The sequence below is a fragment of the Meriones unguiculatus genome, chromosome 6, assembly GCF_030254825.1.
Source record: "Meriones unguiculatus strain TT.TT164.6M chromosome 6, Bangor_MerUng_6.1, whole genome shotgun sequence".
Lineage (NCBI taxonomy): Eukaryota > Metazoa > Chordata > Mammalia > Rodentia > Muridae > Meriones > Meriones unguiculatus.
The window spans coordinates 123,383,198-123,396,062 of record NC_083354.1 but is presented as its reverse complement, the minus strand read 5'-3'; the positions used below and the strand labels follow the sequence as shown (position 1 = coordinate 123,396,062).

General features: G+C 41.4%; 1 protein-coding gene across 3 annotated transcripts in view; it reads right to left on the bottom strand.

Annotated features, from left to right (window-relative positions):
• The window catches only part of Clvs1 (clavesin 1), a 185,046-nt gene that overhangs the window by 90,266 nt on the left and 81,915 nt on the right, over nucleotides 1-12,865 (bottom strand). For all 3 annotated transcript variants that reach the window (XM_060385972.1, XM_060385974.1, XM_060385973.1), the window contains one exon: nucleotides 11,676-11,850. In XM_060385972.1, coding sequence (XP_060241955.1) covers nucleotides 11,676-11,850 — 175 coding nt within the window. The remainder of the gene's footprint in view (nucleotides 1-11,675; nucleotides 11,851-12,865) is intronic.

Below are 12,865 nucleotides of genomic sequence, written 5' to 3'. Positions count from 1 at the left end.
AGAGGAATTTGAATTTACATGGCATTTCATATTGTTATTCCAATTCTCTGCATTATTATTATTGGTTCATGCATGTCTTAGAGGAGCCAATTGATCACCCATTTCCAAGAAGCCTTAAAGAGCTTTCCTGGCAGTGTGGGAACTGTTCTATTTATTTATTTATTTATTTATTTATTTATACTATCAACTGTTTTCAGTGTCTTTATAGTGGATTGGTAACTGTTTCTAGGAACTCTTAGGAAACACACGGAACTAAGGTGAGCTGTGAACATTTTACACCACACTGTAACTATAGCAGACAAACCCCCCTCTGATACTCTGCATGTGTCCCTGCCTGGTTGAGTGCTGGTTGAGTGTAACAGACTCTTCGAGATTGCTTAGGATCACAGCTGTGCACATGGGATCTGATGCTGTGATACACTGTTGGCCTCCAGGCACCTTGGAATAGCAGCGTCTAAACAAAACAGTCTGAACTCTGCGGTTTCCAGGCGCAGAAGCATAAAGTTACCCTGTTTGTGCTGAATCTCTGGCTATCAGCTGGAATTGGAGGGTAGAGCTTGAACCCAGAGCCTTGTACATTCTTAGCACGTTCTGTTCTGCTGAGCAACACCTCTAGACAACTGTTACTTCCTAATATTGTCTACATTGTGTATATGCTAAGTGAAGAATGCATCAGCAAGAATTATTTGTAAAATGGGAGCAAATCAGCTCTAATGGAGCATCTCTTAACGGCAGTGTGTAACTGACAGCAGGCATTTTGTAATACTCATGATGCTGTATATTCTATAGCCTATGTGGTTGCCCTAATATTCCTTATGGAATGCACCATGGCCTTTCTCTTGTCTGCAGAGTTTCAAGACTAATTGTATTCTTGAATCAAATATATATGTAGGCACAAAGAGTGTTAAGATCGTTTATGAAAATGACACACTCAAGACAGGACCCGGTATTGTGAAGCCTGCTTGACTGAGATAGGAAAATCTGGACATGAGTCACATTTGGTTTTGGCAGAGGGTGGGGATGGGGGATGTGGAATTAAACTGTGCCCTATAAAAACCAATCTGTGCTTTTGAAGTCAGGAAAGTGGTTACCTTTGGTGTCAATTTTTAATACTCAGTACTCCTGGGTCACAAGGCTTGATTTTTCTTTCTTTTCTGTTAACTATTTATTTGCTTTCAGTTTCTAAAAATTTACCTGAACTGTACATTTTGTGAAGTTAATTTATATATTAATATTTTACATACAAAACCAAATCTGCAGATCCTTCTAATATAAAAAACTGCATTTTGATTTTTTCCTTTGCACTAATTAAATGGGGGTTAGCAATGTTTAGTGATTTCTTAGAAACAAATGTTTCCATTTTCCCCAAATTAATTCACATGTTTATTCCCACAAGGGACACTTTCTCCCATGGTAAGAAACATGACAAAGTGCAAGATCTGTAGTTGGCCTCCATGGAAACATATCTTATTCAGAACAGATTCTTGATTTGCTATACCAACCATCTATTTAATGTTTTATCTTGAAACACTATGCTTCAGATGTAGCTAGCTTGGGCAAAACCCCGTCATCTTGCAAAGGATGCTGACACCAAGGATCTCTTATACATGGGTCTGACAGACGTGCAGGACACCATGGAAAAACACTTCTGAAAAGAAGGGGGTCCAGAGACAGTGGGACTGACAGACAGGCAAGGAAAGACAGATTGATTCTCCAGGCATCTTCCAAGGCCAGGTCTGGCTGAGCCTGGAGGACACTGTAGCTCAGAATTGTACTGTGTAAATTCCCTTCTTTGTTTCTACTCTACTTTGTTTTGGCTTGACTTGGTTTCCTAGCTTTTAGAAACAAAAACTCTACTTAATGCTTGCAAGGGATGCTATTTTTCTACCCATGGTTTAATCTCAAGAGAATATGGATTATGCAGGGAAAGACTCTTTAGGAATACCAAGTACTGCTTGGACTTGATGCTGGTTCCCCTGGGGACATAAACAGAACTAGAAACCTGTGATGGCATCTCCTGTAGATGTATTTCAAGGATACATTCAGAACAGAATCCCTGGATAGCCACTCCACACTTCATTTCATAATCACAAGAGGCAGAGATCTTTTCTCTGACTCTTCGAAAATTATTATTCTGTAACTAAACAATTCACAGAGGCCAATGCTCGGTCCAGATTGAACTTCTGCAGTTGTACAAAGGACACCTAATGCTTCTCTTTAGTGTATCCTTTGTCGTCCGAAAAGTGATATAAAATGTCTCCTCTGCTTCCATCTTCCTGCTTCTTCTGCTTTGGTTTCTTCCGTGTCCCTGAGCCTGTAATCTGGTGAGATATGTTTATGGACAAATTTATATTCCTTTTCAAGCCCCCTCTCAAGCCAGAGCTTCTAGCTGACACCTAGCCATAGCATCACACTAAGATCCTCCTTGAAGCCTCACTCTCAGCTCCTGTGTTGATCCTTACAGCTCCCCGGTCCAGCTTTCCTGCCCTCCCTGTGGCTGCTCCTCATCTGGATTGATGTCACTCTTTCTTCACTTGTATTATTCTCTCAGTTTCTGCCTCCCATTCCTTAGTTTTGCCTGAATGTTATCTTTCCTAAACTTTCAGATACAAATACTGTGAAATCTAGAAAATCACAAAATTTGCAGGAAAATGGATGGACTTAGAATGTGTAGTAAGTGATGTCACACAATCTCACAAAAAAAAGTATGTTCTCCCTAAAATGAGAATCCCAGGCAATAAACATATACATGTGTGTGTATATATATATATATATATATATATATATATATATACATATATATATTTGTGATATATATATGTGTGTAGGTAGAGTATAAACATTTAGAAGGAGATTAAATCAGGGGAAATATTAGGTGATAAGGAATGAATGATTCAGGCAGTGGACACGAGACTATAAAGCTACTTGTTTTTCCAGTTTTAAGTCTGTCATAATTTATTCTTTTCTCATGGTAGGTGAGTGCATAAGAATATAATTGGTAGCAAAAGTGTGAAACACTAAGAGAAGCTCCAGGGCTTCAGAGTATCCACACTAACTGGACAGTGGCTCACTGAGATGTTTGGAGTTTGGACAGGGCAAGTGCTTATTTGAATTGATTCCTGAATTTAGCTGTGTGATGTGTTTATTTATGAATTCATTACAATCAAGTGATTTTTAATTAAAAATGGGGACCAAAAAGATGGCTTCTCAGAGCTTAAGAGCACTGGCTGTTCTTCCAGAGGACTCAATTTTGATTCCCAGCATCCAAATGACACCTCACAACGATCTGTATGTAACTCCAGTCCCAGGGGAACCCATGCCTTCGTTTGCCCTACATAGGTGACAGGAATGCACAGAATGTAAGGACATAGATGTCACGCATATAAAAGAAATGAATTTAAAAATTATATTAAAACTAAAAAGTACTCAAATCTATTGATTTAGCCCAAACTCCTCCTTTTCATCTCAGACTTAATGTAAATCACTAGACTACCTGATAAGATCTTATGGTTACATGTCTAATGGTTTTAGTTCATTTTCCATCACTATAATGAAAGAATACTTTATATAAAAAAAGAGAGGGATGTTGGGTTTAATTTTGGAGACAGAATGTCCGTGATCATATCATCCCATCCACTAAGCAACCCGTTGGCTGTATCGCTCAGCAGCATCATGGCAGCGAAGAGGACAGGATATTCCACAGTAAGACAGGAAATCGTCGGGGCAGGAAATGCCAGTCCTGCTCTTTTATAACAAAGCACTCCAACCCAGTGAGGTCCCACAGGAGCTACACCAATTTCTTCCAAGAACAGTGTCCCAGTGGTCTCTTCACTCCTGCTAGGTTCTACCTCTTCAAGGATCTATTGTAGCTTTTACGTCACCGAGCATAGGACAAAACTTTCACCACATGGACCTTTGGTGGGCACAATCACTGTATCTGAGGCTCAGAACCAATGCTGTGCTCTATTTTCTTTTCCACACCTGTCCACGCCTCACAGCGTCACCTTAACGTCATTCCTGACCCTTGCCCTTCCACAGTTTTATGAATCAAATTACCTTATCCTGCTTCCTAATTGGTTATTGAAGCACTCCTATTTCTCCTAATTTAAAGTCTTATTCATATTATTGAAGTTGATTTCCAGTTGGTTTATTCAGCCCTGCAAACTTCTGTCATGGCTTCAATGTGAAACAAACACCCTGCTCTCAGGCTCATGAGTACTTGGTCCCCAATAATGAGTCTATTATTGTTTTGGCTGCTTGTAAGACCATTGGAACATGGCATCTGTCTAGAATACGTACACTGCAGGCCTTTGACGATCATAGCTCAAGTCCCACTCACACCCTCTGCTTTCTCACCTGCCGAGATGTTTTAAGGGGCCATTGTCCACTGTTTCCACTTCAATAGATGGAGAAACTCCCTGACCACACCATCCTCACCACAATGTACGACTCCTTCAGGAATAATGGACCAGAATACATCTTTCCTTCCTTTGGTTGCTTCTGTCAGACATTTTGGTCATAATGATGAAGAAAACAACTAAAACACCCTTCTTACTCAAAGCCCTAAATGATCGTCATGGGAAATATAAACCTGCCACCTTGCTTCAGTAACACATTCTAAGGTCACCAAAAACTTCAGATTACCATGGATACACCAAAGTCTTCACTGGTGCTCGTGAGCTGCAGGCTATAAAATGAATTCTAATTTCCTCTTCACCTGAGCTACACCTGGCCTCTTTGTCTCTCACTATAGTCTTGCCATTGCCTAGGATTTCTTCCCTTCTGTCTGTACTCCCCTATTCCACATTTACCTGCTAAGAATGAGCTGAGGTAGTGGCGTTGCCCAGGAAACCATTTCTGGCTCCTAGCATATTGTTTTCTTCACCTGGGATTCTATTCACTCAGTATTTTAAGTCCTTTCTGAATGTTGTTTTTGTTGTTGTTGTTGTTGTTTTAAATCATTTGCTTGTAAGTCTGGCTTTGCTTTGAACCATGGCCTGCTCAGTGTCAGAGGCTCTCTCTTTACCTTTGTGACTAACTAGAAGTAAAGACTGAGCAATTGTTTTTCCATGGATTCAATAGAATTGAGGACTGGCTAGGTTTATAAAGCACAACTCAAAGGCCTGCACCAAGCAGTGTATGTTTTCTAGACTGAACCCATGTTCCAAAGGTCTTTCAACCTCCCAAAACAATGACATGAGCTTGAAGGGGGTGAGGGTGAGATAAGTTTTAAAGGCTGAATAAACCAATTAAAAGTCAACTGCAATAATACAAATAAGGAAGGATACAAGAGTCCAAAAGGCCAAAAGTATGGCACATCAAAAGTATTTAATTTAATCGGAACCATCTTAAATGGGCCACACCATCTGTATTGGGATCACTAGGGTACCATTATTCGTGATTATCTTCCTGAATTTAATTGACACTTAACAAGGCAGAGCTTTAGAAGAGATGTTTTATTTCCCTAGTATCTTCATAATAACAGATTGCGCTACTACAAATTCAGAATTACAGCTTTGCGGTGTGTGGAGGTAAAACAGTGTTTGCTTTAGAGAAAACATGTTCGCTGAGCACACATGCAAACTGTAGGAGACACAAATTCATTAGCTTCCTTGTCCAAAATGCAAATATCTTTTCCTTCAATCTGTTCCTAACATGTTTTAGTACACAGAGTCGAAGATGCTGCAGATGCTGCTGTTGCAGCGTGTTACAGGGAGAAGGAGGATTTCAGCCCCACCCATCACCCACTGTTAAGATGGTGGGACTAGACTAACCCTTGCACCCCACTACGGGGTGATAATTGAAAAGATCACACCACGGGGATAGAAAAGCAGGCAGCTCTGAGCAGGTGACACCATCTGGGCCTGAGTCATGCTAACCACGGATAGATAAGGATCTTCCTTGTTTTGGAGTAATGATGAAGCTGATGGGGTCCAGCGCTCAGAAATCTAGGCGTATGGAGCCAGGCAGTGCAGATTTTATTTCTACAAGTGCACTAAAGCCATGTGAATCTATAGGCCAGGTCTCTTCATCCTTTCAGTCCCAATTGGACATTCATGAAGCACTGGCTATGTACAAACACCTTTCATTAATTTCTGCTACACACATGTGAGAAAGAGTTTGTTATGTGCTACCTTGTGCAGATGGAGAACTGGAACCCACAGAGAGAGTGGCTGGTCAGTTGCAGACAGAAGAGCAAAGCCCAGGTAGTTGACTATGCTCTTACCCACACCAAATGTGGTCATACCAGCAACATGAGCACCTAAAAATGTTTGAAGGGTTAACTCTCAGTCTGTGCTCCAGAGCTCAAAAATGAGAAAGTTTGGTAGAGGACACAGTGATGTGGGGTATTGGCCAACAGGTGAGTATGATGATGTAATGTCAAAATCACTTGCATTATGTTATAACATCATGCCTTAGAGCAGTGACCCTCAAGCCTGAGTGTCTACCAACCATAGATAAGACTGTTGACATGTTCACTCAGAAAGAATGTTCCTTGAAACCATGTTAATACTGTCATCTCCTGCAGTCCCATCATTAGAGTATCTGAGCCACATCTTTGTTGAAGAACACATGAGTCAGAATGTATGCACACCTAAGTCAGAATGTATGCACACCTAGGACATGGAGCCCAAACTGGAGACAGCTACTGCTGTGATTGTGATGTACAGATGCCTTTCCAAATTTCCAAGCTTAGCATGACCTGTTCATTTACACTCAGGTGTTTTCACGTTGCCCGTGACATAACAGACTTCCAAACAGTCTGTCTGCTCTTTCAATTGAATCTGGCACTTTGGAATCCCCCAGAATATGTAAACATACACATTTTGGAAAGGGGGATGAAAAATAGAAAAGGATACATAGAGAATGGGGCAGGATTGAAGAGCTATAATAGAACAGTCTCTAAGGAGATGGATAATTTGAGTTGGCCAAGGTTCTGAGCATTGCTCCGAATCTTCTACCACCTGGGTTAAGATCTGAAAAGTTATCTTTAAGAAGCTTTAAGAAAAGATCTGGGAAAATACTTCACTTTGATAAGGTAATTGCCTTCAAGCACAAGGACATGAGTTCAATCCTTAGAACCCACATATTAATAAGGTAAGCATGTTGGTACCCACTTAAAACCCCACCATTGAAGAGAGGCAGATTCCTCAAGTTCACTGACCAGGGAGTTCTAGATGAGTGGGTTTCAGGCCAGTGATAGAACAGGTCTCAAATAAAAAGATGAATACCATCTAATAAACAGCACCTGAAGTTGTCTTCTATACACATACATACATGTATACAGCGCACACACACACACACACACACACATACACACACACATTAATAACTAGTTCTTCCATTAGTCTGGCTCACACCTGTTGAAAATGTTGATTCAAAGTTGACTGAATACTATGAAAACACCTTTACTACAAAAAGGAGTGCCAGGATGAAGTGATGGCTCAGTGTTTAAGAGTACTGCCTGCTCTTCCAAAAGACCCAGGTTCAATTCCAGCACACAACTCACAACTGTCAGTAACTCCACCACTTCCAGGAGATCTGACAACCCTCACATATACATACAAGCGGCAGAACACCAATGTACACATAAAATAAACATAAATAATTTTTTAAAAAAGGAGTACCACAATACATTTTGAGCAAAGAGCTAATGACCTGATACACTTTCTAGATTGGCTGGAAATAATAATATGAACATGCAAATAAAAGGAAAAAAAACAACTAAAAGAAAAAGCACGACAGAACAAAATGGCAAACATTTCTTATGTTTCCTCTACTGAATGAAGAACAGGATTCTCTAAACCCACAATGAATATTTGAATCCAAGACAAGACACTTTGTAAATACCTCCCAAGACAAGTGGCAATTGTTCTCCATCACTAAGACGCAGCGAGCTTTCTGAGTACATGAGTAAACATGAAAAGATTTAAACTTCGGTGTTCTGTATATTATCATAATTGATTCACCTATAAAACACGTAACAAATGTCTTACGTACATGCTAGATTTTAAATTATATGCAGAGACAAAATAATTACCTTCTGAAGTATAGAAATACTGCTAAAAGACACCCCCAAAGTTGCATCGAATTGCTAGCCCAGTCCCTCACAACTAAACTCCGTAGTACCACCTATATTTTGAGTTAATTAGGATTTGGGGTAACCAAGAAAAAGACCCAGAAAAAGCAATGCCCCTTGGTTTCCTGCTGCAGGGTATTCCAAATGCCTTTTGTGTATTGCATCAAATGTCCTGCACACAGATAGCCACTGAGAGGGACATGTGGAGAATGACTTCAGGTGGCTGCTGTCTCTCAACCTCAGAATGGGGATACCATGTTCACAGCCCCTTCTTGGGCAGCCAGCACACAGAGAGAGGACAATATGGAAACACTACTGCCCAGATGCTTGACTCCAATTTGGGGCTGAATCTGAAGGGTCCTTTCAGGTTCCGAACACCTGAGATCTTCAATGGAAGTAACTGATTCCTGCCAGAAGACGTGAAGCCTCCCTTTTTGTGCTGACCAGTAAGCATTATCTCATGAGTTCCCTTCATGATAACCCTAACTTCATAGCCCGTCAGCCCAAGAGAGAAGAACGTGAAATACTCAGCAATCTTTTTAAACATCTCTTTATAGAGAATTAAACAAAACAGAAACTCAGGGCTGTTGAACCAGGTTGGAACAGGAGATACAGGACCAACCAAAACTGACATTAAGTTCTCACCGAGGACTATCTGAACTAACACATTTTCTTCTTCCCATTAGAATTACTGCATTTGTTAGCTACAAATGCAGTAGGAATGCATTTTACTGCATTTGTTACCTACAAATGTAGGAATGGAATCACAGCCCAGGGCCCTAAATTCTACAGGGGCTGAGACACAGGGAAACCCAGATTCATCCTGTAAACAGCTTAAATCACAAACCAGATAGTCAAGCACCACAGTTTTCTGACTGTTATGCTGAGAAGACCATCAACTAGCTCCTAGGCAAGGGCTCAGACAGGGTAAGTTTTGCACGTTGGAATACAGGCTCTTTCTTCTGCAAACTCTGAGGGTCCAGCAGATACGTGGACTCTTCAAGCCTCTCTCAAGGTGTGTGGAAGGAAGGCGGGGTCTTGCTTCTCTTCTGTTGCAGATGGTGCCCTTGTGTAGCTGTCCTTGTCTCCACTGTAGTGCTATTGCATAAGGTGCCTTGAGCCATTATGGGTAACAATTAGGGAGCTATGCAGAACTGTTGCTGTTGACCAAAAATGAGCGATTTCTGTTTGGTCCTAGTTATAACATTCTAAGGTATCAGAAGGGTTCATGGCCAGCTAGTGATGAGGATAACCCCCGTGATGAAGAAAGGACCCTAGGAGAGATAGAGGTAACAGTTTCCAAAGGATCCCAATGTCACAGAGGGCAGCCAGTATGACAAGTGATGTGTTTCTACACACACAGAGTGGCTACCAATTATAGAGCAAGAGCAGAATTGCCTGTGGGTGCCTCAGTAACTTCTTCGTGCCCACTATAGCATGTGTTTTAAAAGCACAGTATTGGACAATCCACATCCTAGATCAGTGGTTCTCAGGCTGTGGGTTGTGAACCCTCTGGGGTCACATATCAGATACTCTTCATATTAGATACTTACATTACTATTAATAATGTAACAAAATTACAGTTATGAAGCAGCAACAAAAATAATTTTATGGTTGGGTCACCACAACATGAGGAACAACATTAAAGAGTCACAGCATTAGGAGGGTGCTCTATCCTGGCTTCCTTTTGGCCATGATTTTTCTGCCCCATGCAGGAGGTGCACCACAATTTAAACAGTTTGAATCCAGAATGGTCTGACACCTTCTCACATCAGAGTGGCTCATCCTGCCCTGTGAAAGGAAGCCCAGTGCTCTTGAGATCAGGGAAGCACATACCTCTTCCCCTCTCTGACCCTGTTCTCACAAATCTCCCCTCATCCCAGGAGAGGCTCTCTCTTAACTGGAGCTGTAGGGCACTGTGGGATTCACCTTGGACCCTGGCACATAGACAGTAAAGACATAAATGGGACTCATTCTGACCGCCCAAGGTTCATCTGCTATTTCCTGTAGTAATAGCTCAGCTTTGTGTATAGCTTCACCTTTAAAACCCACTCACCCACATTAGCTCAGGAAGGCCTCTCTCTGCCTGGTAAGGTGAGCAAGGGCCTGCTATATAAGCCACACATTTTTTTTTTAGAAAGAGAAATTGGAACATGGGGTTGACTAAAGGGCATTTTTTTTTTCTGCAAAGAAATCACATAAAGGAATATAAGCTGATTCAGAGAAACTTACATATTTAAAACTATTGTTTTAAGAGGAAAGGTAGAAGCCTTTGCAGAAATTCCTAGAAATAATGGCCAGCCTAATTATGAGCATGAGATAAGTCTTAAAGCTTAAAATCTCCCTTAAGAAAAGGTTAGAGAGAGAAGCTCTATTCAGGGGCTAAGAATAGAGGAGGAAGGGAAAGGAACCACAGGGAAGGCAACTGATGGGAATGTGAAGAATGAGTTGAGGAGGAATGCTGCACACAGTCTGGACATGCAAAAGTGACTAAGCTGTGCCTACAACACACAGGGTCAGTTTAGTGTTCCAGGGACCATATTCATGAGCTGCTCTTCTTCGAAATGTCAGCTCTACTCCCCTGGGAAACAGGAAACCATTTTAATGCTCTAATTTCCATGCATTGGGCGTGTGTTTCTCAGAGGCCAGTGAGGGCTCTATTTGCCAGAGGCCAAATGAGAACAGGCCACTGCTTAAGAAACGGAGCCCTTAGTCCCGTGTGCTCAGATATTGTGAGTGGTGGAACTGGAGTTCTGAAGAGCATAAGAAATCGACCTGGGAAGTGTCCACAGTCTGGAGTTTGCTATGTGGCTACACAGTAACTGGTCACTCCCTTGAGTAAATCTTCCTATCAGATTAAGAAGGGACATGAGATTTTCCTATGCTGATTTTTTTTTAATGCTTCCAAATTATTCCTTTAATTCTGTATTTGAACACGTGTCACCTAAGAATGCCAAGCAACACTTCTGAGTTAGCTGCTTTCCAGAGAACCAGTGGTCTTAAAAGGTCCACTGCTCTGGGAGATGAGGGGTGCACTGAAGTTCCCTGAAAATTGCTCTAGAGACAAAAATCTCTTCCTCAACAGACCCGTTCTGAAGACTGACAACAACAAACTGCCTCGTGAGCTTCATCCACTTCCTTGGTTCACAGGGAAACAATCTACTTTAATGCAAACACTTCAGCATAGAACGCTTTGGAAAGTAAAGATCTACAGACTGCATTTCCGAAGGGCTTCTGGGAGACCCAGGGAAGCCCCCAAACCATCTCTGTGGGATAAACACATGAAGAAGAGACTTTCCAGTTGTCATTTTGTGAACTCAATGGAGTTAGCCAAACATCTCCAGGCTTTAGCCATTATTGTTCTGGCAGGTAATTTGTGCCTGAAATAACACTAATTTAATGTTACTAATGCAAATGAAAGCTAATTAAGGAAAAGCAACAAATGTTTAGGCTGAGGCTGAAGGAAAAATATGGAACTCTCACAGATGAGTTTTATTCCTACTCTGTTTATAATATTTTGGACAGATAATATTTTGGTTGCAATAATCAGAGAAAAGTGCAAACACATCTGACACCGCATCTTTGTTGAACGTACCTGCAGCCCTTCGATGGCCAGTTTAAGGATAGAAGGTGTCAGTTTGGAGGCTTGTTTGAAGGAAAAATTACTCCAGTCTATAATTAAGATGAAACCATTTATCTGAAGCTCAGGATCTTCAATGAGCACTTCCAAGGACAGAAGAATGGCACGGAGGATGTCTGTGAAGGAGTTTCTGCAGCCAGAACAGAAAGGAAAACATGCGTGAGTCAGAGACTAGAAAGACGACACACTGTGGAATGGCTCTGCTGTCCTCGCCCCACTGCCCCATGAATCCTTCATGCAGAGTCACATTGAGGTTCTATACCCAGAATGAATGAAAATACTTCTGCTGAACATCCAAGACTGCCAGGATGGGTGCTTCCTTTCATTTGGTCACAACAGCATCTTAGACTTAATGTAATGTCACTCGTTTGCAACCCATGGCCCTCTGTGCTCTGCTTTCACTTCATCGCTGTACACATCTCACTGAAAAACATCCCGGAACACACATACAGCCATGCCCTGATTCCCACAGGGCAGGGGTTTGGGCTATAAAGCTAGGCAGTATCTTCAGCACCTAGGAACACAACAAATCTTTGATAAGCAAATGGAGTGAAACCTCAATCACGGGTGCTTGCTTGGATTAAGTATCTTTTATTCCTTTTCTATGCTAGAACCGTGTAGACAGTGAAAGAACACCCATGCTATTGTTGCTCTGTTTTTAGTTTTGATTCATGAGTAGCAGAACAGAAAGCAGGAAGAACCAGCTTATTTTCACTTAAGGTCTACAGGTTGTGATTCCGAAGGGAAATCACTCTTGAGTACATCAGTAACTATGACAACAGGCAGACCTGAATACAAACTAGGATGATAGTTCTCCAGGGTTATGTATAAGCCTCCACATCGCAGATAGAAATCACTGGCTGGCTTTCATTTAAATGGTTTTCAGACAGGAAGAAATGATGACAGAAGGACATAAGCACTTGCAAATGAGGTGAACTGCAATTCCAACATGTTGCAAGGATTTTATAATCAGTGTCTTTGACGAGCTGGAAGATGTGAGCCTGGATAGCAAATGTCTGTGAATTCTACGACTTCCCTCAGGTTTTCATTAAAATCAGAAACTTGTGAAGTCACTGTCAGAGGATTGGATTCCGAAGATGATCAACCTGGTGTAGAATCCTAACATAATGCCTACAGAATAGAGT